Source organism: Aythya marila (genome assembly GCF_965140915.1).
Source record: "Aythya marila genome assembly, chromosome: Z".
In the NCBI taxonomy this organism is placed as follows: Eukaryota; Metazoa; Chordata; class Aves; order Anseriformes; family Anatidae; genus Aythya; species Aythya marila.
Genome location: NC_139080.1, coordinates 18,631,367 through 18,659,163, shown reverse-complemented (window position 1 = coordinate 18,659,163; position 27,797 = coordinate 18,631,367). Strand labels below are relative to the sequence as shown.

The 27,797-nt window shown below is 39.9% G+C and overlaps 2 protein-coding genes across 2 annotated transcripts in view; one reads left to right on the top strand and one right to left on the bottom strand.

Annotated features, from left to right (window-relative positions):
- MTREX (Mtr4 exosome RNA helicase) overlaps positions 1-1,160 on the bottom strand; it is a 46,926-nt gene extending 45,766 nt beyond the window's left edge. The window contains exons 1-2 of the mRNA XM_082783222.1: positions 1,050-1,160; positions 817-936 (exon numbers count right to left, since the gene is read on the bottom strand). Coding sequence (XP_082639348.1) covers positions 817-936; positions 1,050-1,150 — 221 coding nt within the window. The 5' untranslated portion in view covers positions 1,151-1,160. The remainder of the gene's footprint in view (positions 1-816; positions 937-1,049) is intronic.
- Positions 1,161-1,254: 94 nt separating this feature from the next.
- DHX29 (DExH-box helicase 29) lies at positions 1,255-27,095 on the top strand. Its single transcript, XM_082783221.1, has 27 exons — positions 1,255-1,456; positions 2,339-2,418; positions 3,231-3,344; positions 3,909-4,038; positions 4,413-4,555; positions 4,965-5,090; positions 5,826-5,952; positions 6,245-6,415; positions 7,050-7,215; positions 7,644-7,767; positions 8,184-8,780; positions 9,570-9,713; positions 9,814-9,990; positions 10,591-10,731; positions 12,153-12,297; positions 12,510-12,630; positions 13,700-13,784; positions 15,263-15,351; positions 15,986-16,114; positions 17,756-17,831; positions 18,555-18,779; positions 19,601-19,737; positions 20,634-20,727; positions 21,447-21,749; positions 23,174-23,305; positions 23,902-23,998; positions 24,733-27,095. The coding sequence occupies exons 1-27, from the start codon at positions 1,264-1,266 to the stop codon at positions 24,786-24,788; spliced, it is 4,122 nt and encodes a 1,373-aa protein (XP_082639347.1). The 5' UTR covers positions 1,255-1,263; the 3' UTR covers positions 24,789-27,095.
- The last annotated feature ends 702 nt before the right edge of the window (positions 27,096-27,797 follow it).

Sequence of the window (27,797 nt, the reverse complement as noted above, 5' to 3'; positions counted from 1 at the left end):
TAGGAGGTACACATCTATGCTTGGTAGCTCCAGATGAAGTTTTATTCCATGAACTTGCCTAATTGTTTCTGAACCCACATCATCGTCCAAGTTTCAAACAATCTCTTAGGATAGACTACGCTGACAAAGCTCCTGCACTGTCTGTTTTTTCACAACCCCTCAAAATACCTGTCAGGAAATTCTAGAAAGAAAAGACAGGTACACAGATCCTAAAGCACAAAACCAGCACTCTGCCTGCACTTTGGTTGCCTTATCTCCCCAGCTTTCAACACGTCCAAGCTTTCCCTCTTCTCCACGTCAGGTACCTTCCGTTTGTGTCCACATTTAAAAGCATGCCTACACTTCCATCACAAATACACCCTGCAATTATAATCTTACGTGCCTCAGAAGTCTTTTTTCCTGTCCCTTTTGTCAAATTCATGCTCCTGTGTCCGAGGCTGACCGTGTCCTCCCGGGAGGTGGCACGCCGCCAGCCTGCCTCCTCACTGCCTGTGGCCCGCCGCATGCCTGCCACCAGCACCAGGCTGCCACCAACAGCCCCTCGCCCACGTGCAGCAGCACCACACCAGCGCTGGGCGATGGTTAGCTGCTGTCTGCGGTGAGATTTTAACCTCCTCCAGAGCTCGTCGCCGGTGAAGCCGTGCTACCCGCACATCCTCACGTACGCAAAGGTAGTTTAAAATAAGCAGGCAAACCCATCTCCATATGGAAACACTGGCGGGGTGCATCTGTTGGCTACTCGCAGGTGACATCCAGCTAAGCAGCACGCCTGGCGCGCTGTTTTTTATCCCCTCACGCAGTCGGCTGTGTACTTACTTCGTGTCTTCCGATACCACATCCTCCAGTTTGGGTTTCTTCCCCGAGCCCGCATCTTCTCTCCCGTCACCCTCAGCCTCCCTTTTGGCCTTCCCTGGCGCCGCTTCCTCCGGTCGCTTTCTGCGAACACACACACACACACACACCTCGAGGCTCGCCTTTCACGGGCACCTTCCCAAAAACCCCTCACGGCGCGCTCCCCGCCACCCGGGCTCCCCCTCAGCCCCCCTCACCCCGTCCTCCTGGCGGCCTCAGCAGCCGCCGCCTTGCCCCTGGCGGCCGCCGGCTCCGCCTCGAACACGCTGAAGAGCTCGTCCCCGAAGGCGTCCGCCATCTTCGGCGCTCCCCGCTCCGCTCCGCTCCTCCCCGCTCCGCCTCCTTCCTCTCCCCTTTCTGCCCGCCCCGGGGCCTCGGCCGGTTCCGCATCCGCTGCGGGCACGGGGCGCCATGGGCGGCCGCAACAAGAGGCACCGCGCCGGGGGCTCGGCCCACGCCGCCTCCACCGCCGCCGCCGCCACCGCCGCCGCCCGGGCGCGGGCAGCCGCCGAGGCCGGTGCTGCCGCCGCTGCTGCTGAGGCGCCGGGCGGCCGAGCGGCCCCGCGGCCGGTGCCCGCCTGCAAGGAGCCGCGCGTCAAGCAGGGTGAGGGGCAGCGGGGCTGCGGCTGCGGCTGGGGGTGGGCAACGAGGCGTGGGTTGCGTGGGGCCACTGCCAGCACAGCCACGGGGCTGGAGGCTCCTTTTCAGCCACGTCGTACCGAAAACAGCGCTTGCGTGCTCGCAAAGGGCGGCAGCCAGCATCAGGCTGGCTGTTGTGAGGAGCTAAACTGGTTCAGTGGTGGTAAATAATGTTGCGAAGAGGTGTTTTTTCACTGGCTGCTGGTAATTGAAAAGTAGGAACGCCTGCAGCAGGTCAGACCACAGACCTGTGTCACCCAGCGCCCTCCCCTAGGCTGGCTCCAAACGCAGGTACCCAGGTGGGAACACTTTCGGAGAGTGCTCTTACATCCTCCCCCAGCTGTGGCGAAGGGACTTGCTGTGCCACATCACATTTCTATCCAACATCCTTCCAAAAAAATAAATTTAATTATGCATCTTGCCTGCTCTTGGGCTTACACAAATGTCCAACACCCACAGCTTCAGTGGCAGAGCTCTGCTATGGAGCTGTGCATTTTGTAATTAAAAGTAACAAACAAACCATCACCCTTACTTACTTTGAATTTGCCATTCGCTTCCCTGTTTGGGGAGTGCTATTCCCTGTTCCTGTATGGATAGTGAGCAGTCAATCGCTTTTCCTCACTGTGCCACTCAGGAATTTTATATTTTGTCTCCTGAGTCATTTGTTTCTTTACTATTCCATGGTAAATGGCCTTTCCACACCATTGAGTGTTCATATAGTTTCTTATGTGCATGCATGTTACTGGCATATTAGTGTAACACTTGCCTCCTGTTGGACCTGCTTTAAAAATCATAGAGTGTTCTCTGCACTCTACTTGTGTAATTGATGGTTGTTTGCAATTTGCAGGTCCAAAAACTTACAGTTTTAGTTCACCAGTAGATTCCAGTGCTGCTGCTGCTGCAAATCTAGATAAGTCTATTCTTAAGGTGAGTATCTTCTTTAGGTAAAAGAACTTTGGGATTCATGGTACTCTTTTACCCGAGTAAATATTTCTTCAGCTATATGTGCTATGTTGCACGTGTGAACTACGTTCGTGTGTTAGACCTCGTCTCATGAGCTTGAGCTCTCTGGGGTTCTGAGCGTGCTTTGAGAAATGGGATAAACTAGTAGGGCGGAACATCTGTCTGTAAGTAACAAATTATACATTACATGCAGGGCTATGAAAAGCAGTGTTTGGGCTTCTGTTGTGCACGTATATTTTTCTTCCCGTCAGAGGAAGAATACAGATTTTACATGGCAATCTCATTGACAACTAAAGCTTCGTTCATGTTTTAAAGATGTTAAGAATACTAAAATTGTGTCTGGATTTTTTTTCCTAATCCAGAGAAGAAAGAGATTCTCACAAAATTGTCTTAATGATCAAATTATTTTAGGTTAGTTCTAGTGAGCTGAGAAGAGAGGCCTTGTTCTTTCCAGTATATATATATATATATATTAATTACTTTTTCCTTACATTATGTCAAGGGAATTCCTGTATTTTTTAAGATATAAATGGGCCTTCTCTGTAATAGGGAATGATTTTTTCTATTTCAAGTTAAAAAAAAATACAGCAGCATACAACTTAAGTAATCTGTACCTTTCATAAGAAAGTTTTGCTAAACTTAAGTAAAACTGGAAAAGCAGAGATTTGAATGGCAGAAAGATTTCTGCATTTTAATTTCCTTAGGCAGGAAGAACATTGATATATCATAAAAAGGTGTAGTGTTCTGCTTTGTTTCAACTATTTGTCTTTTTGCAGGTAACAATAAACAGTAATTTGGAGAAAAGGATTATTGATCTAATCAATGACCATAAAAAACAAAATGATGACAAAGGAATGATTTCCAAAAGACTTACTGCTAAGAAACTGCAGGTAGGGTTTAAAATGTTGTCCTCTGACCATTGTTGATTTAGAGTAAACCGTTTTTTGGTTTTTTTTTTTTTTTGTTATACATATTCCTGTGTGTAGTGCAAGCCAGTGTACCTTATTTTCCAGTAATTGCATTAATGATTAGCCGGTGGAATCAGTTAGCATGTTTATCAGGAAAGACACGTCTCCATGCATTCAGTAACCACAATCAGAGTGTCTAATCAAATAGATAGAGGGATAGAAGTTAACCTCAATGTTTTAAGGACATTGTTTCCTACGTTTTTAGTTCCATATCGTAGTTGGAAAACTGCAGATTTATCTTTCTACCCAAAAAATACACACTCTATTCATATTCACTTGGATGTGGCTTTACTTATGTATATATGTTTACATTCAAAATTTTATGAGCTTTGTTTTCAGAACAGGATTTTCTACTCTGCCTTCTGATATGTTAATTTATGCTTTTTTATCTGTTTAATCTCAATTATGTGATATGTGGGAAATAGCAATTTAATAAAGGCTCAAACTTTTAGGTTAAATCTTAAATCTTACTTTTTTTATTTGTAGGATGTATACATGGCTTTGCAAAGGTTTTCTTTTAAGACTGAACACATAGAGGAAGCAATGAAAAAAACACTTTTATATGGTGGTGATCTTCACTCTGCACTTGATTGGCTTTGTTTAAACCTTCCTGATGGTAAGTATAGTGACAGAGAATTGACTACAGTTTATAACTGAAGAACAGTAGGTCCAACTCTGATATGGGAATATGTGAAAGCAGCAGTCAAATATGTTGTTTCACTTAGACCAGTAGTCATCACAGTTTTCCTAGCTGTGCTGCTGACTGTTCTTGTTACTATTTTTTGATAGTCTTACAATCTTCTTCCTATTCCTAGAGTTTTATCAAAGTCAACGAGCAAATGCTGACTTACTTAAATGTTATAGCCTGATTTTTATTTCAGGCATACTGTTGTTGTTTTATGTTCCTCCAGTTGGTTCCTAAAACACTTAAAAAGATTTTTCAGTAATCATTATTGGCATATTCTATGACGTGGGTTTTTTGTTTTGAAGATGCCTTGCCTGAAGGCTTTAGCCAGCAGTTTGAAGAACAACAACAGAAACCTAGAGCAAAATTTTGTTCTCCTGTGTCAAAATCTGAACCTCCACCTCGCTTAGTAGATAAGAAAAAGAAAGAGAATGGCCCTGAAACTAAGGTAATTTGAGAAAATAACTTGTATTTATTGGTGGGAAGAGAGCATGAAATTTTCCAAAATACAGAATTTGCATAAACTTCAAAAGTGACGTGGAAAACTTCTGAAAATATAATATGCTTAAATAATATTGTCATCCACAGTGTTTTAACTACAGTGGAACAGTCACTTGAAAGCAAATCTTTTTCCATGTGAAGTCTAAAAGACTCTGTAACTTGTTGTTTGTGGTAACTTTTAGTAAGTCATAGCTTTATTTTCTCCTAAAGTGGGTTTGTTCCATTTATTTACAGGTAGCACTCTGTCATATAACTTATGTGAAACTTTAAGCAGTAGTTCCTAAACCCTTACTGAGGAAAAACATTGGTGGTTTCACTTACTGCTATCATTATGTTTAATTTGGTTGCTCTTCCAGGAGACAAATGCAGAAAAACAGAAAGAAGTGAGCATGAAGGAGTGGATTTTGCGATATGCAGAGCAACAGAGTGATGAAGAGAAAAATGAGTCTGTGAAAGACACAGATGAAGAAAAGTTTGATCCAGTAAGACAGAGTAGTGTTTCTTGAGAAACATTCAAAAAGTTTCAAAAATCAATAGAGATCTTTTGCAGCCTAAATGATTCTGTAAGACCATCTAGTTTAAAGGTTGGACCAGCACTGCCAAGACCACCATTAAACCATGTCACCAAGCACCACATTTACATGCTTTTTTTGAAGACCCATAGGAATGGGTCAACCACTCAACCACTTCCATGGGCAGCCTGTTCTTCAATACCTTACAATCCTTTCAGTGAATATATTTATCCTAATATCCAACCTAAACCTTCCCTGGCACAACTTAAGGCCTTTTCTTCTTGTCTTAAAGATATGTCTGGCACATCTGCAACTAGTTGATCGGTTTGTTAAAAATTGAGGGTTGAATAGTCAGCATGCTTTTTTTTTTTTTTTTTCTTCCTTACATTAAGACTTGGCATCAGGCAACTGCATGGAAATATGCTGGCATTTTTCTTTTCCTCAGTTGTTTTTCCTCTTTTTTTAATAATGAGCTCAAAATATTGAATGCATTTTTCTGGGAAGGAAGAATTTTTGAAACACATCTCAGTGAGATTAGGAAGGTGGTTATAAAATTTTGAGAGGTTTTAATTGTTCATTACTTGCACAAATGAGAAATAAATATTTTTTAAGCTTAGTGTAAAGGATGACTTTTTATTATGTAGGATATTAATGATGACAAGAATACAATATTAAACTTGTATTTAATAATTCTATATGAAACAGAATGAGAGGTATATACACCTGGCTGCAAAACTTTCAGAAGCAAAAGAGCAAGCAAGCATCTCCAAGCAAGACAAAGACAAGCAAGGGCAGAAGGTGGCACAGGAGAAAATAAGAAGAATTCAGCAAGGTAAAGCCCTGCAGATTACCCGTGTTTCATTTTGCGACTTGCATATTTGTTAGGCGAGTAGGTCTCATGAGTCAGGTTGAGTTGATTTCATCATCTGTCATGCCACTCACAGTGTGAACGGCAGGCTTTCCTGAACTTACTCTTTTCATGTGGGTCAAACTGTAAAAAGTCAGTAACATTTCACTTTTGGTTTTTCAGTGCTCAGTAATTAATGCAATTATTCTTCTCTTTTTAAGGACCAAAATGCTCAGCAATTAGTAGAAATAAGTTATGTATTTATTCTCTTTGACAGAAATGGCAGCGCTTGAAGAGCATCCTGTATTTGATCCATCTGTAAAAACTTCAAGCCAACAACAAAACGAAAAGAAAAAAGCTCCCTTACCTCAAACTCCCATACCTCAAGAAACCACTTTGAATCTGAGTTTGCTTGAAAAACCTGAAGGTGCTGCAAAGGAAGAGAAAGGTGTGGTGGAACTTGTTCAATATGAGCCTGGCACATACCACGTATTTACAGTATCAGTTCTTTTTTTAAGGGTTGTACAGCATTTCAGTGTGGAGTTGTCAGCTTTTCATTGTGGGAATGGTAGGTGGGCTGTCTTGCTGACCAAGCTGACTTGACAAGATCCACATTTGTTTTAGCACATGATGCTAAAAGCTATTTTTGCCATGCTGCCATGTCTAAAATCTTGTGTTTGTTTTTTCATTGCTACAGGGCTAGTGACTGTTCCCATTAATTGTCACCCTCGCGTCTTTCTAAACTGTTTTCATTGTAAACCTTCAAACTGTCAATGTTTTCCTAACAACGGAATATTAGTAAAAGCTCTTGAATTACTCAATGATCAAATATTGTAAACAGAATATTGTAATGAATTTCCTGCTAGGAATTAATTTCCTTTCTTGAAAAAGCAGGAATTTCTATCATTTCTCAGCACCAGTATTTTCTATTAATTTAGTAGAGCTGCAGAACACTTCAGAAAACAGTACTCTCTGGTGAAAACGCACTTGTAGAACAGATAAAACATTTCTGAATGTAAGGAAAAAACAAACAAACAAAAAGTTTTAGAAGAATTAAAGTATGTGTCATTCTACTCTTGTAGCCAAAAAGAAAGAACCACTAGATGTAAGAAATTTTGATTATAGTGCTCGAAGCTGGACTGGTAAATCTCCCAAACAATTTTTGATTGACTGGTGCAGGAAGAATTTTCCCAAGAGTCCAAATCCTGCCTTTGAAAAGGTTCCAGTTGGAAGATACTGGAAATGTAGGTACGTATTTCCCATGACGTTTACATTTTCCTTTTGGTTTATTTAAAAATAAAAATGCTCAAAACTTCTGTTTTGACATGTTGGTTCGGGTTTAAATGAATGTAGCGTGTTTAATTTGAGTGATTTCAGTCCAGCAGGGAAGTATTTCATTCTGGATAGCTCTGGAGAAGTAATGCTTCAGGGGAAGGAAGAGGGAAGGGGGAGAACCCACTTCACCCTACAAATGTGCTGCTGTAATCTGCTGAAATTTTTCTGCCATTCAGTCAAATGTGATCAACTGTGTGTTCACAAAAGATTTTTGAAAAACTTTTTTTTTTTTTTAGATCCTATATTTGATTTTCACTCATGTTTTAAAAAACATGATTAGGTGTGCCGTTTATATAGGTAACAAAAATTAAGAGTAATGCCTGTGTGAATCTGTTTTTAAGGGTCAGGGTTATCAAGTCATCAGATGATGTAATGACAATGTGTCCTACAATTGTAACAGAAGATAGTATGCAAGCACAACATCTAGCTGCTACTTTGGCACTCTATCATCTAACCAAGGGACAGGTAAGGCTTTCACCAATATTACTTTTTTTAGCTTGGAATTTCCCTTTGTTTTTTATATTGTAGTCTCCTGTAATTAAATTTTAAAAACAGTTTATTCAAGTGTTATCCATTAAGCTCTTTGCTTGAAAGATATAATAATTTGCTTTTATTGACAATCACAGGCATTGCAGCATATGGGGAGGAAACTCTTCTGTAGTAAAACTGTTCTTTCAGTGCTGCAAAGAAAGCAAGACAGTTGAGAATAAAATGTCTTGTTGATGTTAATATAACTGGTTTCAGAGCTTCTGTATTTACAAGTAGTTCTGTATCTCAAATCTTATCGTATCTTCTGCAACACAAGCTCATTTTCACATAAAATGTTAGTTACGTTACTGAATAGTATACAGAGTAGTTTTTTTTCTGTTTTTCTCCCTAAGTCAGTTCATCAGTTGCTGCCTCCTACCTATCGAGATGTCTGGCTAGAATGGAGTGATATTGAAAAGAAAAAGGAAGAAGAAAACAAGATAGAAACTAACAAACCTCGTGATAACTTTATTGCTAAATTATTAAACAAACTAAAGCAACAGCAACAGCTACAATCTGAAAATCAACCAAAAGTATCTGAAGGTCCTGAAGATTCCTGGGAAAATTTAGTTTCTGATGAAGACTTCAGCAGTCTTTCACTTGAGATGCCAGAAACAGATAATTTGGAACCTTCCAGGATTTTGTTCAAAAAGCTGCAAAGTTCCCCCAAATACCAGAGGCTTTTGAAAGAGAGACAGGAGTTACCTGTGTTTAAGCACAGATACTCAATTGTGGAAACTCTTAAAAAACATCGAGTAGTTGTTGTAGCTGGTGAAACAGGCAGTGGGAAAAGTACCCAAGTGCCCCATTTCTTGTTAGAAGACTTGTTGCTGGATGAGGGGTCGAGTAAGTGTAATATTGTTTGCACGCAACCACGGAGAATCTCAGCAGTGAGCTTGGCTACGAGGGTCTGTGAAGAGCTAGGCTGTGAATCTGGACCAGGAGGGAAGGTAAGATGCATCTTCATTCCTGTTTCTAATCTTGATCAGATTTTAGGAAGGTGTATTCTTGGTACAAAGTGAAAACATTATTATTCCTTACACAACCAAATTAGATATTTTTTTTTCTTGAAGAAGGCTTCTTGCTATGTCAGCTGCTTTTATAAATTGTCAGCTCTGAATGTCTGGGTATCAATGTGTGACTTCTAAAAAAATTTACCAAGGGTGACTAAGAGCAGGTGTTTAATAATGGGGATTGTCAAACATTGGAGAAAATTGCCGAGAGAGTTTGACATCCCTATTAGTAGGAGGTCCCCATCAGTAAGGGAAAATTGCCCTGGATATAAGGCTGAGTAATCTAATCCGACTTGAAGCCTGGCCCAGCTTTGAGAGAGGTCCCTTCCAGCAAAGTTCTCTGTTATTTGAAGAAAAGCAAGGTCATGTATGTTTTATGGTAGTCTGTTTGTGTGAAGTCCCTAGGGGGATTCCATACCTCCACTGCAAAAATATTTTTATTTGAGGACTACCAAGAACCCTTAAAAAGAATACGAAGGTTATTGGCTCTTTCCTGCTCTGGAGAAACTTGAGTTGCTATATTTCAATATATGTTTCCCTTTCTTAACAAAATCAAAGGTAGCTATTAAAAAACAATGTGGCAGTCATTTACTATACTATTCAGTCACCAACTGGTGCAGTGTTGGGTTCTAACAGTGCTTAAATTTAATTTAATCTTGAATCTGTTGCTTGTCTACTATTTTAAGTTATTCTCATATTTTTAATGTCATGTTATTTCTTTTAAAGAACTCCCTGTGCGGTTATCAAATTCGTATGGAGTCTAGAACGGGAGAAGCCACCAGACTGCTATACTGTACAACAGGTGTTCTGCTTCGGAAACTTCAAGAAGATGGTCTTCTTTCAAGTGTATCTCATGTTATTGTAGACGAGGTTATCAGCTCTTTATTTTCTGCAGGAACTATAGTTATTCTGGGCCCAGACTTACCATCTTTATTAAGAAGTTGTTTTATGTTTTCTTTTCCAATTCTAGGTGCATGAAAGGAGTGTCCAGTCTGACTTCTTGCTAGTTATCCTGAAAGAGATCTTGCATAAACGTTCAGACCTGCATCTGATTTTAATGAGTGCTACTGTAGACAGTGAGAAGTTTTCCAGCTATTTCTCACACTGTCCAATTTTAAGGATTTCAGGGAGGAGTTATCCTGTTGAGGTAGGCAAATGTTTCTCTGACTTTAAAAGACACTTTGCACCTATACCATGTTTGCTTAGTTAGTATTTGAAATAAATATATTGTATATTATTGGTCAGAAAAATACCTTAAGTATTTATGTCAGAGACTTCTAGCCTTTTTCCACTTTGAACTACAGAATTGTACTGTTTTGGTTTTTTTTTTATGGTATATTATCAGTTGATTAAGATCAGTCTCATCTGAAGACAGTGACATTTTGATTTTTCTCTATTGAATGTAGGTAGTAAGGAAAGGAAAGTACTGAATTCTCCTGTCTCTCTCCACATACAAAAAAATGCAGTGAAAAAGTTGCATGTTTCTCAGGCACGTTTCTCATGGCTTATACTAAAGGTAACATCAGTGATCATATGGAGAGATCTTTTAAGGTCTTTTAACAAATTCATAGCAAGTCTTGGGTTTTCAGAAAGCATGAGGAAGATTAAGCTGAAGTTTGCAAGATCTGTTAGACCATTGACATGGAAAGGGATGGCCTGTTCAACTTTGCATTAACAAAAAAACACAAAAAAATCTGCCAATTAGTTTTTGACATGCTTTTTTTTTGTGTGTGAATTTTCAATAAAGATATTCCATGTTGAAGACGTAATTGAAGCAACTGGCTATGTTCTGGAGAAAGACTCTGAATATTGTCAGAAGTTCTTGGAGGAGGAGGAGGAAGTAGTAATAAATGTTACTACCAAAGGAGGAGGCACTACAAAGTACCAGGTAAAATAGGCATTTCTAATTTCAATTTAGGAGTTTTATTTTTATTTTATTACCTTTAACTCTGTTAATTAAATGCAATTGGTTTGTATATCAAGTGTTCTTTCAGCAGTTGACACAAGATACAATGGCACTTCTACAGTGGAAATCAAATATTTACTAAAGCCATGTCCTTATGTTTGTCTCAGCTCTCTTATTGCTGCCATAATTTTGATATCTTTGGCACTGAGATCTGCTGTTTCCCTTTCGCAAAATCCTAGTTCTAATCCTGTATGCAGCAACAGGGAAAAGCATTTAAATAAATTCTCCCAATGAATTATCCTCAGTATTGAACTAAGAAGAACAGAAAAGGCAAGGCCACATCTCTTAATAAAACAGTTCCCAAGATCCTCTAACTTGGCATGCCAAATGGGATAATTTATGTTAAGATTGTAGAGCTTTTTGGATTGACCGGCTATGGTTAATCTACACTATTAAATCTAAACTATTCTACAGTGACAGCTGGACATGTTTTTGAATTCATACTCTTCAAGAGTTTTAATGCTTCAGACTACAGGCAACTGTAGACTGTTCAGCTCTAGGCTGTGTATATTTTGGGTAGACACCTGTCTACTCACTTGTTCCCTTGAGGTTTCTGCAAGACCAGTTAGTTTGTTGTGATCAAACACTGGTGTACACATGTTCAAAGCATGCTACTGTGTGATTTGCAGATTTTTCCTGGAGTGATGGTTACTCCATACATCGCAACAGCACATTTTGGTTGAAGCCAAAGTGCTCTCCAGAGTGCTGCTCCATCTTTATGATTTATTTCTGTTGAAATTCCAGTACAGAAGGATATGTGGTGGAAAGCTTCCTTCTGAAGTGCTTTTACAGTGAAATAATTTATAATGGTTCCACTTAACACAGAAGCCTTATGCTATGTATGTATGTCCGAGATACTTATAGAAAATATATAATTATTAGAACCAATATTTATTTTCCTCCCCCTTTCCTCCTTCCCCAGAACACTGTAGGAGCTGTCACATAATTGACTCTGAACTTTCTTTTCAACCATTAGTTGAGAAGGGGAATGTTAGGGAGAGAAGGAAAGCTGTTTGCTTATACTACAGAATTTGAATTCTGAAATTCTCCTAATTAGATGCTTGATTTTGGACATGTGAATTGCTTTAATTCGTGAAACATAATGTGTAGTACTGCTTGCATAGACTTTTATTCCTTTTTTCATCTGGGATGTAGTAGTAGCAGTTATCTATAGATAGGTTATGTAAATGTCTGTAATTTAATCTAACTCTCACTGTTTTCCATGGGAAGTTCATCAATTAAAGGTCACTTACTATGTTTTAAGAAGCCTAAAGTGAACGACAAATTGACCTCTTTGTTATAAAACACTGAGCATATGATTTTTCCTCTTTTTTCCTTTCTAGGAGTATGTCCCAGTCCAGTCTGGATCTGGTATTGATTTGTCTCCTTACTATGAGAAGTATAGCAGTCGTACACAGCAAGCAGTCTTCTATATGAATCCTTACAAGATCAACCTTGAACTTATTTTGGAGTTGCTTGCATACTTAGGTACATTCTGCTTCCTCAGTTTATATACTTGTGACTGCCCTTTGGATTATCTCCCAGAGTTAGCTAGTGATAAGGATTCTTGACTTAATTTTATATGAAACATCATAAAAAAGTATTTACCACAGAACTCAAGAATTAGTTTGTGTTCTCAATTTAGGCTGTCTGCAAATCCATGTTTGTTTTAACTGTGTGTCTGTATTGTCGCTTTCCAGATAGAAGTCCCCAGTTCAGGAACGTCGAAGGTGCCGTGCTGATCTTCTTACCAGGCCTTGCTCATATCCAACAGTTGTATGATCTCATTTCAACTGACAGGAGATTTAACTTGCGTGACAGGTAACACAGATATTTTCTATAGTTAATTGATTAACTTGATGAATACGTCCTTCTTGATTGTTAAAGCCTGCTATTCTTGAAATGTGAAGTTGAGTTATACCTTTGAGCTGGTTTTACTGCAAACCCATTTTTAAAAGATGACAGGTGCTTAGAAATGGTATAGTCATAACTGTCCCTTTTCTTTTGATTTGAACAAACATACTTAATCACAAAATACTCAATTACTTTGTTTCCACTTCTTAGGGCATGGGGGCTAGTATGTTTGGGCAATAGCTTTTCATGGTATACTGTTTATATAGAAATAACTGCTTACTGAGAAGAGATCCACAAAGAGTAATCTGTTAAGAGAAGTGGCACAGGGTTGTAGTGACAGTTTTGAAATTTATTTTATGGGTAACTAAAAGGTAGCAATGCTGTGGCATAAAAGGAGTATTTTCAGTCAAATTCTAAAGACTTGTAGATGGCCTTAGGTGTCAAGGTTTAGAAGAAAAGGAAGTTATAAATTTCGGTGACTCTTTCTTCTCTGAAGGCTTTTCTCACTCAGGCTAAAAGTTGCCTGTGTTTATAGCTGTGTACAAAGCTTCAGTGACAGTCCTTATCTCAGAAGAATAATGTAAAGAGCTCAGCTTCATGGATGCCTAAATCCCCCACCCCAGCCAGCCCCCCCATATCAACTGTTCAGCATGACATCAGATGGTATGGAATACCCCTTTGGCCAGTCTGGGTCAGCTGTCCTGGGTCTGTCCCCTCCCAGCTCCTGATGCACCCCCAGCCTGCCCAATGGCAGGACAGCAAGAACCTGAAAAGTCCTTGGCTTGGTGGAAGCACTGCTCTGTAACAATTAAAATATCCGTGTGTTACCAACATTATTCTCATCCTAATCCAAAACACAGCACCATACCATCTAGAAGGAGGAAAATTAACTCTATCCTAGCTGAAACCAGTCATGCCAACTTTTGCTCTTTCCAATGTGCATTCTACTTGCTTTCTCCAACTTGCTGTTGTATTTCTGCTCTCATTTTAACTGTATCTTGATATACATATTGATTAGTATAATTTCTTACTCTAGGCACAGATTGATAGCCTTGCATTCTGTTCTTTCAACTCAAGATCAAGCAGCTGCATTTACACTACCTCCACTTGGCGTTAGAAAGGTATGTTAAGCAAATTACACCACTGAAGAATTTTTTTTTATGAGTGTGCAACTATGAATTTTTAAAAATCAAATCATACATAATTACATGACAATCAGTTGTTCCTGGAATTTTCTCACTGGAAAGAAACAGTTCTTCTAACTTGGTGCTCTGTAAGAGATGGAAGTTAGTGTGCTGTGAAATCTTGACAGTAATCAGACAAACTCTTAAACCTAGTATTTTTCTAAGAGCTACTTTAATTATTGCTTTCCTGTGATTTTACTAGTAATTGCAGTTTTTTATTTCAGAATTAGTATTTTACTTACTTCCAGACTATTTAAATAGACTAGTTTTGGCAAATACTAGCTATTAGTAATTTTGATGGATTATAATAGCAAACATGAATGTGAAATTCTCACAAATTTAGACTCCTGAGTAATTGGGGAAAACTAAATAATTTTCCAGCTCATAGCATTTTTAATGCTTTGTCAGCTTGTTTAGGAAAATAATTCTGAGTTTAAAAAACAACAACAACAACAAAAACCTTTAGCCATTTTTTTTTTCTAAACATTGATTTGCTCTCCTGGACTAAGCCTGTTCAGGGACCTGCTTGGAGGAATCCCATGGGTTAGGGCCCTAGAAGGAATGGGGGTGGGTCCAGGAGGGCTGGTCAGCATTCAAGGATCACTTCCTTCAAGCCCAAGTACAGGCTGGGGGCTGGCCTCCTGGAGAGCAGCTCTGCAGAGATAGACCTGGGAGTCCTGGTGGACAGCAGGCTGACCATGAGCCAGCACTGTGCCCTTGTGGCCAAGAAGGCCAATGGTAGGTACTCTGGGCTGCATTTGGAAGAGTGCTGCCAGCAGGCCAAGGGAGTTGATCCTCCCCCTCTACTCAGCCCTGCTGAGGCCCCACCTGGAGTACTGTGTTCAGTTCTGGGCTCTCCAGTACAAGAGGGACATGGAGCTACTGGAGAGAGTCCAGCAAAAGGTTAACTAGGATGGTGAGGAGCATCTGTCACATGAGGAGGCTGAGAGAGCTGGGCATGTTTAGCCTGGGAGAGAAGAAGAGAAGACTGAATGGGTAATCTCATCAGTGTGCATAAATATCTGAAGGGAGCACGTCAGGGGGGGCCAGTCACTTTTAAGTTGTGCCCGGCGACAGGACAAGAGGCAGTGGGCACAAACTGAAGCACAGGAGGTCCCAGCTGAATATGAGGGGGCACTTCTTTACTGTGAGGGTGACAGAGCACTGGGACAGGTTGCCCATAGAGGTTGTGGAGTTGTCTCCTCTGGAGATATCCAAAACCTGCCTGGATGCCATCCTGTGCAATGTGCTCTAGGTGATCCTTCTTGGCAGGGAGGTGGACTAATCATAGAATCATAGAACTATGGACTAGTTGATCTCCAGAGGTCCCTTCCAACCTCAACTGTTCGGTGATTACAAGGACGAAAACTGACATTCCGTAATTCTTTTATTTCTGCTGTGTTACTTCGTTTCAGATTGTTTTGGCAACGAATATAGCAGAGACGGGTATTACAATACCCGATGTTGTCTTCGTAATTGATACTGGGAGAACAAAAGAAAATAGGTGAGAGTTTGAATTTCATAATTCACATTGTGATTACTGTGCATGCTTGCAGGCTAGTACTACAGGAGTTCCGTAGTATCCTTATTAACCTACAGTTCCAGACAAAAAATGCACTGAACTCAAGAATAACTCGCAATTCAGGTTCAAGCCTGGGATGAATCTTGGGATTTTCAAATGATGTGACGAACAATAAGGGAGTCCTTTATAGATAAGAATTATCTTGATTAAGCACTGGTTTAAAAGTAAAGTAGATTATACTTGTAGATTATATATATAAAGTAGATTATATATATACTATTGTACATTTTAGAAGTTGCTCTTTGTCTACTTCAAATGTATGAAACCCTATAAAATGCTAGAAGGACCAATTCTGAATTGTCAGGGAGGTGGGCTTGATGAGCTATTGTCATAACTCTTTCCTTTTCCAATTTTTACACTTTCATTAATCAGTTGTATCCAAGGTTCTGTGATGTACCATTTTCCCCAGGTATGCTTAGTTTTCAAAACTAAACATCATATTCTCAAACTACTACTATTTAAATACAGTATTTGTATATATGCTTTAAAATTAATAACTAAATATACATACATTTTTATTCTGAAATTGAGTGACACTCACTTTATAATTTTTAAGGTACCATGAAAGTAGTCAGATGAGCTCCTTGGAGGAGACTTTTGTCAGTAAAGCTAGTGCTCTGCAACGACAAGGGAGAGCTGGGCGCGTTAGGGATGGATTCTGCTTCCGAATGTACACAAGAGACAGGTACTGTAAACTTGTTTTTGTAAATGAAACAAATGCCATTATATTAATTCTGTGGAAAACAAATCTCATTTAAATTAATTTTAGTTATGCAAACTATAAAGATTCAAATGTAAAAATGTAATCTGAATGCCTTATTCATAAAGTTTTAAAGTAGTGTTAAATTTGGTTTCATGATTTTTTGAGCTGCATTCACTATCTCCAATGTAAATGTTTTCTTAACCTTTTTCAAAATGAAAGGAAAAGTGCTGCATTATGAAATTGTGGAAATAATGTTTTCAACAACATTGAATCTTTTAATCCTACAGATTAAAAGATCTTAATCTTTTAAATCTTTTAATCAGACAGATCTGTAAGTTTCTGAAATGATGTCTCTGTGGATAAGAAATGTGAAAAGATTAAGTCAAGATGCAGTGTAGGATTAGTGTCTGTTACTGCAGCAGAATAACCTTTTTCCTGCTTGTCTGGAGCAACAAGACCCTTACGTTAGCCTCCGTCTCAGTTGAAAGTATTTTGAAATAATCAACAAAGTGTGCATTTGAGCAGTATGTAAAACTTCCATTTCAATTTAAGAGCTATACATTTTAAGAATCTGTTTTGAAAATTGGAGTCTTACTGCCTTTCCCTCTTCTTCTTTAAAGTTCTGCTTTCCAAGCTACCACGTGTGCCTTAATGTAATGGTCAGTTTACCCATGCATTAAAATACACCACCCAAGAGAACATTCTCAATGAATGAGCATGTGAAACATGAGGTTATAACTTCAATTTGGACGTTAAATTGCGTATCTGTGATTTGTGGTGATTTTACGCAGCTGGGCAGCTGAACTCCACCACAGCTACTCTCTCACCCCTCCCCCCCCCCCCTCCTCAAAGGGAAAGGGAGAGAAAATATGATGGAAAAGGCTCAAGGGTTGAGATGAGGACAGGAAGATTGCTCGACAATTACTGTCATGGGCAAAACACACTCATAGTAGGGAGATTAATATAATTTACTGCCTATTGCTACCAGAACAGAGCGGTGAGAAACTAAAAGCAAACTGAAAACACCCTCTTCTCCCTCCTCCCCCCAAGCAGCATGGGGGAAGGAGGGCTGTGGTCAGTCCCTGATGCTTCATCTTTGCCGCTCCCTCTCTGCCCCTGCTCCCCGTGGGGTCCCTCCCATGGATGCCGTCCTTCCCCAACTGAGCCTGCGGGCGCTGCCCACAGGCAGCAGCTCTTCAAGACCTGCTTCCACACGGCTCCGTCCCACGGGGTCCATCCATCCCCCAGGAGCAAACTGCTCCAGCACGGGTCCCCCACGGGTGGGGGCAGCTCCCCCCAGACCCCCTGCTCCTGCGTGGGCTCCTCTCCACGGGCTGCAGCTCCGGCCCGGGGCCTGCTCCTGCGGGGGCTCTCCATGGGCCGCAGCCTCCTCCAGGCCACATCCACCTGCTCCACCGGGGGCTCCTCCACCCATGGGGGGGCTGCAGCGTGGAGATCTGCTCCATGTGGGACCCATGGGCTGCAGGGGGACAGCCTGCTCCACCAGGGGCCCCTCCACAGGCCACAGGGGAACTGCTGCTGCCTGCCTGCAGCACCTCCTGCCTTCTTTCTGCCTTGCCAAGTAAACCATATACAGTGATTCTCTTTTTTATGATGTTACAGATTTGAAAGTTTCATGGAATATTCAGTTCCAGAAATACTACGTGTGCCTTTGGAGGAATTATGCCTTCATATTATGGTATGGTTTTTGTTATGGAATTTCTGACCTTGTTAGCTAAAAAGGGGATTGCAAGGATTGCCTTAATCCAGTGTAGTTAGAGTTTCTTCCACTACAGTGGGGGAAATCCAGTACATGTGTCATGGAAAATCCAAAGCATGCTGGTGACTGAGAATAGGAACCTATAGTGTTCCAGTTTACCTCTGAATGAGAGTTCAAGCTCAGTTAAATATCCTTCAAACTGTTGTCTGCTTAAAGGAGCAATTCAGTGTCCTGTTCCCTCATCCTGAGTAAGATATGCATGGGAAAACTGTTGTATAAGGATGGTTTTTCACCCTTCTGCATTTCAAGATCTGTATTGTGAGGCATTTGTAATGTGCTTGTATTTTAAGTGCTGGGTTGTAGCAAACAAACTGTTTAACTTTGGTTGTGAATTAGTGCCCAGGTGTTGAACAACATCTCAGCAGGTTTGTCTCCTGCTCACCTGTGATAATTGGTGACACTTCTCTGATCAGTGTTCATGCTATTTTAAGCCCCCTCTGAAAAATGAAGTTATGGGCATATCTATTCCGTCAACGAAGAGGCTGGTGCAGAGGGTGGGGAATGTGTACTTCTGGTTGCAAAAACAACTGTCCAGTTTCTTTTGTAGCTACTGTAAAAGTTTACTAAATTTCTGTCTTTGTTTTCACCTTGTCTTTGATATAATAGATTTTATACTAAAATATATGCCCATTCACTCTGTAGAAATGCAACCTTGGTTCTCCTGAAGATTTCCTTTCCAGAGCATTGGACCCGCCACAGCCACAAGTCATTGGTAATGCCATGAACCTGTTAAGGAAGATAGGGGCTTGCCAGTTAACTGAGCCCAAACTGACTCCATTGGGCCAGCACCTTGCAGCCCTCCCTGTCAATGTAAAGATTGGAAAAATGCTTATATTTGGAGCTATATTTGGCTGCTTGGATCCTGTGGTAAGTAAACAAATACTGCCATCTTTGTCTGAATATTTTCTAAAAAGTAGTAGTATAGAAACAGCTAAATATTAAAATTGATCTGGTTTCTTGCAAAACGTTGTTTTGAAAAGATGATATAAGATGTTAAAATGTGTACTTTAAGGTGAAGACTCCAGGATATCATGGGGGACAGAATTATGTAACTGTTTGTAAACTCCCAGCTATTATTGACAAGAGGGTAGCCATACTTGGACTGCAGTTCTCTCTGTTATGATCCCAGGGAGTATGGAACTTGTAGAAAAAGCCGTTTTGCATTTTGGTGAGACCAATCAGGGTTACCTTGCAGTTGATGCAGACTAAGAAGATGCTGATGGAAAGTTACTGCAAATTAACTGATTTGGTAATTTATTACATGAGGGCTGTGGAGTGGCTTACACTTCCAGCTGATACTAAATGCGAGTTACGAGGATGCATGGGTATGTTAGCTGCTGAAATTGAAAATCAAAATCATTGCATTCTCAGTTTCTCCTGGTAATGTGGTATAACTCAAAGCAGCAGTTGCTTAATGTGTTGATATTCACAGTATCATATTGGGTATCCCTCTGTCATGTAACAAACCATTTCAGATGAGTTTTGAGATTTGATACTTTTTAAAGTTTTCATCAGTGTAGTAAGGCAGCATGTAAGCAATGTCTTCAGTGTAAGAAAGATCTGAACTAATCAGAAATTGTTAAATACTATTACAATAGTATTGTTTTACAAAACAAAATGCAAAGTTACTTGTGTAATAAACTCATAATCTTACAATAAAATATTGATGTATGCTTTATTAATTGCAGGCAACTTTGGCTGCAGTTATGACAGAAAAATCACCATTTACCACACCAATAGGTCGAAAAGATGAAGCAGATCTTGCAAAATCATCTCTAGCAATGGCAGTTTCAGACCACATAACAATCTACAAAGCTTATCTAGGGTAAATAATGTTTTGTTGTCCTTATAGCTAAAAGCATGCACAAGTAATATGGTTCTTGAAAGAATCCTTATGAAGTACCTTTCCTTGAATTGCTTGCCCTGGAAGCTTTTCTCCTCAGACTAACAGCAGATTATCAAATACTGTAGCACAAAAAGATACCTCATTTGGTACCTTATCCTTTTAAAATATGCTTGCACATGTACCAGATGGAAAATAAAAATATATACAGCTTTCTCACGAGGTGGAGTGGAGGGGCAGGCTCTTTAGTGACTAGTGATAGGACCTGAGGGAATGGTGTCAAGCTGTAACATGGGAGGTTTAGGCTAGACATCAGGAAGAGGCTCTTCACTGAGGGGGTGGTTGCACACCAGAACAGGCTCTGCTGGGAAGTAGTCTCTGCACTGAGCCTGTCAGAGTTCAAGAAGCATTTGGACTGTGCTCTTAGTCACATGGTCTAAAATTTTGGGTAGACCTGTGTGGTGCCAGGAGTTGGGACTCAATGATCCTTATGGGTCCCTTCCTACTCGGGATATTCTATGATTGTATGATTCTATATTAGAGAATAAGATACATGTTTCTTCCTCATTAATAAAACAATACACAGTCTTAAAAACACATCTGACTTCCATCTCAACTGTCAAGCCATAAGTGTAATTTTGGGAGAAAATTACCTTATATTTTTGCATGTATCTGTAAAATATGTTACAGATGTGTTCTCCTGAGTGGTATCAGACCAGCAGCATTTATCTTTGTTAATGCCATTTATTTCTGGTTTTGAGTGGAGAATGCTGACCAAAACAACTGTATTGTCTTTTGACTTACTACCTCTTTTGTGCTGTTTTATTCTAGATGTGATTATTTTTGCTGTAGTAAGATGGGATTTTTTTTTTCCTTAGGTGGAAGAAGGCTCGACAAGAAGGAGGGTATCATGCTGAAATGACTTATTGCAGAAGAAACTTCCTTAATAGGACTTCACTGTTAACTCTGGAGGTAAACCAAATAATTATGCTCTGTGCTCAAAAACTAGCTGTTAAAATTTTCCTGTGAAAACATCCTGCCATTTTTAAGTGATGACCTGTCACAGTTCCTATTTAGATGGGACCAAAACAAGTGGACTTACTAGGAACTGGTGAAACATACCATCAATTCAGGTAGCTGTGTGTACACTGGCACACTTGTATATGCATGCTTTGTTGGTATGTCTTTGCAGTTATCTGCATTGGAGAAGCCACTCCTTACTTCAACCAGAGAACCAAAATTTATGAATTAAAATACTTAGATTGTCATTCCTAGATATGTAAGAATAGATCTATTCCATAGTTAGAGAGATGAGCCACAATCTTACATAAAGGACCTTTTATTTTTACTAAGAAAATATTCTGATTAATCTCTTCTAGTTAAGTTTGAATGCCTGAGATGTCCAAAGCAGAAGTGAATACTTGATATAAATGTGTGTTTTCTTTTTAGTTAAAGTAGAGCTGGGAGATTTGGTGTTTGCTGTATATCCAATACTGTATATTGAATCCTATATTCCAGATAATGCTTTCCTTGTAAAAAAAAAAACAGCCAGTATTCCAAGTTGGCCACAGAAAACACAAGTGTTTTTTCTAAGAAATAGGTTATCCACTGGAAAGCACAACTAATTGAGATGGGGTGGAACTGATGGACATGGAGCATTTTTAAACTGTGTTTTGCTTACCTGATTTCAGGATGTGAAGCAAGAACTCATAAGGGTGGTCAGAGCAGCAGGATTTGCAGCACCTACAACTCAGCATCAATGGGATGGAAGTGGAGCCACACAATGCCTTTCTCTCCATGAAATAGCTCTTCTTAAAGCTGTGTTGACCGCAGGGCTGTATGACAACATAGGAAAAATAATATATACAAAATCCGTGGATATCACAGAGAAGCTGGCATGCATGGTAGAAACTGCTCAGGGTAAAGCACAAGTGCATCCCTCCTCTGTAAACAGAGACTTACAGATACATGGATGGCTTCTTTACCAGGAGAAGGTAAGGTTTTGACTCTGTCAGAGGGATAACTAGGGGAAAATAGTGAATGTAGCTGATATTTTGTGTAAAGGTGACATAATGCCTTTAAGGAGAAGTAAGGTACGCCAGTGTAAAGTATGCTTTAATATCTGACTCATCTTAAGAGTCCTTAGTATGTAAGGTTCCTTACATGTATGTCCATAAAGATGAATCAGCTGGGTACTGAACTAAAATGTGAAGGCTGAACATCTTGAACAAGTCTGTTCATAGTGAAACTCACAGCTATAAATGAAAGAACCTTTCTGTGTGTCATTTAACAGTATCATTGACAATCTTTGACGCTGGACCATTAACTTAAATATGAACACTTTGACACACTCATATGCTTGTGGTGCACTTCACAGTGTGCTTTGCACTGTTCTAAGCAGACTCAAAGGTGTTGAAGCTTGCTACAGGTCTGACTCATCCTCAATAACAACGTAAAATGAAATAGCTAATTCTGTAATTGACTGCTGAACTTCCTAACTGAATTGCAGGGTTTTTTTTGTTTGTTTGTTTTTTAATTTTTTAATTTTTTTTCCCCTGCCACTTTCTTCCACATTCCAACTCAAAATTTTGTCATCTCTTTGCTGAAGTGAGTTAAACGTGATAGCAGTTGCCTAATGGCCAGCTTCACTGTAGGGGAGCGGGACATTACGTTGGAATTCTTGGTATATACGAAGTAATCGTATTTTTTTTTGATAAGCTGAAAGTATTTTGTGCCTCCAAGAACCTTGTAGTTCAAGGCAAGGCAGCAGCTAAGGCTAATCAGTTATTCCATGAACAGGGGAACGAACAAAGTTTACTCTTCTGTGTGAAGGTGCACCCTTTTGTTTCTATTTGTCATATTAGAGCTTCCTTCCCATCACATTCCGTGTTGGTTTGCAAGAGGCTCCAAAGCCAGAAATAACACACACTGAGTCTAGCCCCATTGTTTACTTTCTGTATGTGTCCACCCATGTACTCTCATTTATGCATGTATATATGTGGATATAGACAGAATGGCAAGTCAGCTGCTGCTGAGAAGAATGTCTGATGGAGAGTTTTACCTGCTTTTTATTATATTTGATTTATTAAATAGAAAGAAAATGTTATCCCAGTGCTTCTAGTCTTAACCAGAAGAGAGAGATGAAACTTAAATTTAAGCAAGAATATATGTCTTTAGCTAATTTCCTGATAGTATGTCACTGATAGCCTGTCACTTAGGAGGGTTTAAATGTGATGTCATCTGGGGTATAGGGCAGACAAATTGCTACTAGCAGTTCTGTGTACAATAATTTGGTTTGACCTGGTTATTAAAGGAAAAAAAAAATAATTCCTGCTTTTAAAAGCAGCACTGAAATTTGATGTTGTAGATCTTAGGGATTTTTTGTTTGTTTTTAATGCTCGTATTTGTTTATACACAGGTGAGGTATGCTAAGGTGTATTTGAGAGAGACTACTTTGATATCCCCCTTTCCCATTTTGCTTTTTGGTGGGGATATAGAAGTCCAGCATCGGGAGCGTCTTCTGATGGTTGATGGCTGGATCCATTTTCAGGTGCGTTGGAGTGGTAGCTGCCTTTTATGGACTTTTGTGTTACACAGTTAATATCCTGCCTTGCTTTAGAACACTATTTATGTGGGATGAATGAGAATTTAAGGGAACGATGGGAATTTTATATACATATAATAAAATCTTTGCAAGTCACTCTAGAAAGAATAGTCTAGACATGTGCAGCTTGTAACATGTCAGCTCCCTCTTTTCAGGAAAACGGTCAGTATTCTTTCAGAGAAGGTATTTGAAATGGGTGTAAGCTAAACCTTGCTTTCATGGAGCTGGTACTGAAAGCAGATGAGTGTGCTATTATATATTGCCCTTCTCTGCACTCTTGCATATTGGACTGTGCATTTAGTCACATGGTCTGAACTTTTGGGTAGACCTGTGCGGTGTCAACAGTTGGACTTGATGATCCTTAAGGGTCCCTTCCAACTCAGGATATTCTATGATTCTATGGTTCTATGATTCTATATAGCTGAGGTTTAAAGCTATATTTCTACAAACATTAGTTTGTATAAGAGGTAAAGTTTTAATCTATGTTTTTGTATAAGACGTCTTCAAGAGCAGTGAAAATGTTTCTTCTCTGTTCTTTACAGGCTCCTGTAAAGATTGCAGTAATTTTCAAACAGCTGAGAGTTCTCATTGAGTCTGTTTTAAAGAAGAAGCTTGAAAATCCTAAAATGTCACTTGAAGGTAACTTTATTGCTGCATTGCTGATGTAGTATTTGTTACATGAACATCGTGGTTGACTGAAGAAAGTATTAGTATGCTGCATCCGCACTCAGCAGGATTAGTGTAACTTGACTGTAATTCCATTATCTTGAGAGAAATAATTTGGAAAGGTCATTACTGATATTATACAGCTCATCCCAGATATATGATGATGTGCACAACTTTGGTTTTAAACATAACCCTGATAATAACATCCAAGGTGATGGTAGTAAATGGTGAGGTAACTTCCCAAATCCGAAATAACATGGTATAATGGCGAGCCTCAGGTACGGATGAATTAAAGTGTTAGTCTCACAATTTAGAATAACAATGGGGAGCTTCATGTTGGCCCCCTGCAGTAAAGGGTGGAGGAGCACAGTTAAAGCTTTGAACACAACACTGAACAAAAGGCAGCGAGTTCCAGTATCCTAATATGTCTGCAGGTCACACTGTCATTTTCTCCATTTCTTCTGTGAAATACTGAAATTGCCAAAAACAGCTCACGGAATATTTTCACAGACTTTCTAATCACATGCTTTGGACATAATTTGCTCTTTTGCTCCACAAATGGGTATTACTTGTGTTACTTTGGAGTCCACCATAATTTGCTGATAGCTAGATTGATTAATCTTTTGATTTTTCTTGGATATGTGAGGGAATCTGTTTTTACGCTCACTCTTTTTGGCTTACTGTTGTGTTTGTGTTCTCTTTCCTAGATGATAAGGTCTTACATATCATCAAAGAACTGATAAAAACAGAGAATGGTAACTGATACTGGACATCAGTAACAAACCGTAGCTTTGGTAATGTCAGGAGAAACACACACTCCAACACTAACTGAAAGTATCTGAATGCTTAGTGTGGTTGATACCAGCCGTGACAAAGGAAGACTGCATGATTTCTGGATATGATTTACCTTCCTATATCATTTTGAAAGATGAATGTGGAATATGTTTAGCCTTTACATCAGTGCCATTTGTCTGAATGTATAAATGATGGAAGTAGTTTATTTTCAATATAAAAATGGTTGTGGCCAAATCCAGTTTTCTTTGTTTCTGCTTGATGTACTAATCATACCATTAATGGTGATGCAGACTGTTCTGATAGTTCAAGACTGGGTCCTGAATCTCAGCGGGGTAGAGCTCTGTAAGATAGATGCAAACAGAAGACATTCATCATGTTGGTTTCTGAAGTGTGCTTTTTTTGAGCTATGAATTTGCAGTATGGAAGCAATACATCTTACAGATATCTTCATTTTTCTGTATGGTTTACATTAAGAAAATGCTGTAATAAGAGGATAGAACAGACTACCCTGACCAGGTGCAGGGCTCAGCCAAACATGAGTACTGACCAGCAGCCTGTCCTCCCCCTTCTCTGTGTCTTTTCACACTTGCTTCTCTCCATTCACCCCGATCTTGTTTTTTCCTGCCTTAGACCCTTCACCCAGGGGTACTGCAATAAGCTTTGCTCTCCTATGAGCCTCCTCACGCATCCTGTCATAAGCTTTGCACAGTCTCACAAGCCCCCTCAACTATCTCATACTATTCACGCTGATTGTGTTTACCCCTCACTCCTTAAAGTTCAGGTTGACTCTCCTCACAGTTATATTGGAGCAGTTCCTTAAATGGCTGTAAAATCAGTAGCTGAAGATTCCACGTCTTCTTTATTCTCTGTATCACTTGCTCCTTATTGTTTGTGCATCTGTGTGTTTAACTCACCACTACCTTTGTTATTTTTTATAATGAGTAGCTCATAACCAGGTAACTTAATGAACAGTGTAAGGTTCTCTTACACTGTTTACAACAATGAATTGAAATTTTCAGATCACAAACAGCTTTCAGAATGGGGAAGTTGTTTTTCTTACTTTTTTGCCATGCAACAATTGCAGTCAAGCAGAGAAACTCCGTATGTACAGACGTAGTGCAGAAGATTTTTTCATCTGGAAAGAACAAATACTGTGCAGCAGAGGTGAGTAGTGTACAAAAAGGACAATGAGGGAACTGCGTGATCTTGAAAGATACCAAGCAAAACATATGGAGATACCCAGTTAAACGATTAATAGCAGAACCAGTACTGCTGCACCAAAAGGAAACCGTAAGATTAAAGTAAAACTAGCCTGTGAATGCTAGCCTACGCTCGACACGGCAAGGAGGCAAGTTCTTCTAATAGTTTCCTAGGGCCTCTGAGGGAAAAGTAATAATCACATCTGCTATCGTTTTAAGAATTGTGATAAACTAGTCATAGTCCAGCTTACCTAGAAAAGAGGGGGAGTGCTTTTTTTTTAATTGCAAAGTACCCAGCACTTAGAGAGGAAGCACTTAAACAGATAAGTTTGATCTTAAAACCTCAATTTTATACACCATGCCTAGACATGTTTTTCTTTTGTAGTAGAGGTGCAGATACTAAAAATAATAAAAATAAAAAAGAATAAATAAATTGCATTCCTGGAAGATGAAAAATAAATCTGCATCCCAGCTAGCCAAATTTAAAGTGAATGATTTCCTAGTTCTTGTTCTAGTTGAGGTATTTTTTTCTATCCTTAGAAATATGAATTGGAGATAGGAGCCCAACAGTTCTCCAACTACTGAAACCTGTTTCTTTTGGATTTGAATTTCACACATAAATCAGTGTCATAAAATGGCTAAATCCTAGTGATGAGAGCATTGATTTTCCTTGAGGATTTTCTCCCTTACTTAACCATGGTGAATATATTTTTTCAATTTCATAGATGTATGTTAATGTTGAAGTTCAGAGGTATTCTTTGTGTTTCTGCAGCATGCCCTGCTCTGTAATCTTTTACAGAAGTATCTTTTTTTTTTTTTTTTAATTTTCTAAGGGTTTTATTGTAGTAACTAGAGCACTGGTTACTATCCTAAGTGGCCAACAGTTTTCTGCAGAACTGATGAAACAGGTCAAACTGTGGTGTATAGATAAGCACAGTTATCATAAAATTTACATGGGGATAGAAAAAGACCACAGTGGCTTTCTGTTTCTGCAGTGTATGCGAGCAGCTTTTGTGCCTGTATTCTCCTGGACGGATGAACTTTCTCCTCTGTTCCCTTTATTTAATAAACACTTCTTTTAATACACTTGTGTCACTCTTCTTGAAGCGTGTTGGACACAGATCTGGTATCAGTGGCTGTTTCTTGCTGCAGTGCTCTGGGGGATGTGCTTTGTGTCAGAGGCACCAAGTCCTCTTGGTCTGGGTACGTCCTCTGAGTGTTTCCTGCTCCGGTCCCACAAGCTGCATTGCTCCTATCTTCTCTTCCCTTTTGCCCTTGGGTTTGTGGGCTGCTTGAGTCCCTCTTTACCATTTCCTATTGACTTCTTCAGTCTGCTTTCACCCAGGGGCGTTTCCTTCTACTTACCCTTTGCAATCACTGAATCGTGTGCCCATATCTGATAAAATTGCCATGTCTGGCCTCAGCTCTGCTGTAGAAACCAGCGGTCAGACTAGAGGAATGCTTTGATTTCCCTCCCTTCACCTTTCTAAAATAGTGCTCCCTGATATAAGTAGTCGGCAGCTGGGTGCAGAATCGAGAACTGCAGCACTCTTACTTTTTATTTTTCTCCTTTTTCATTTGTGCTGTGCTTCCTGGTCTCATCCCATTCATTTGCTTCCCGTGCAGCGTGACCTGAAGCAGCAGCCACAGCTCCCCGTGAGACCGTCCCTTTCGGTAGGGCCCAAGCACAAAGTGCCAAAGGGGCCAAAGGGGCTGGGGCTGGCTCCAGCCGCTGCCCTGCTCCTCCCGGCCCCGCCGCATCCCCGCGGTGCGAGCGT

Bases quoted from the DNA above. Each gene is read 5' to 3' on its own strand.
- DHX29 (XM_082783221.1), top strand. From the start codon at position 1,264: ATGGGCGGCCGCAACAAGAGGCACCGCGCCGGGGGCTCGGCCCACGCC. The intron at 12,298-12,509 runs GTACATTCTGCT...GTCGCTTTCCAG, and splicing joins GGAGTTGCTTGCATACTTAG to ATAGAAGTCCCCAGTTCAGG. The intron at 23,306-23,901 runs GTGCGTTGGAGT...TGTTCTTTACAG, and splicing joins ATGGCTGGATCCATTTTCAG to GCTCCTGTAAAGATTGCAGT.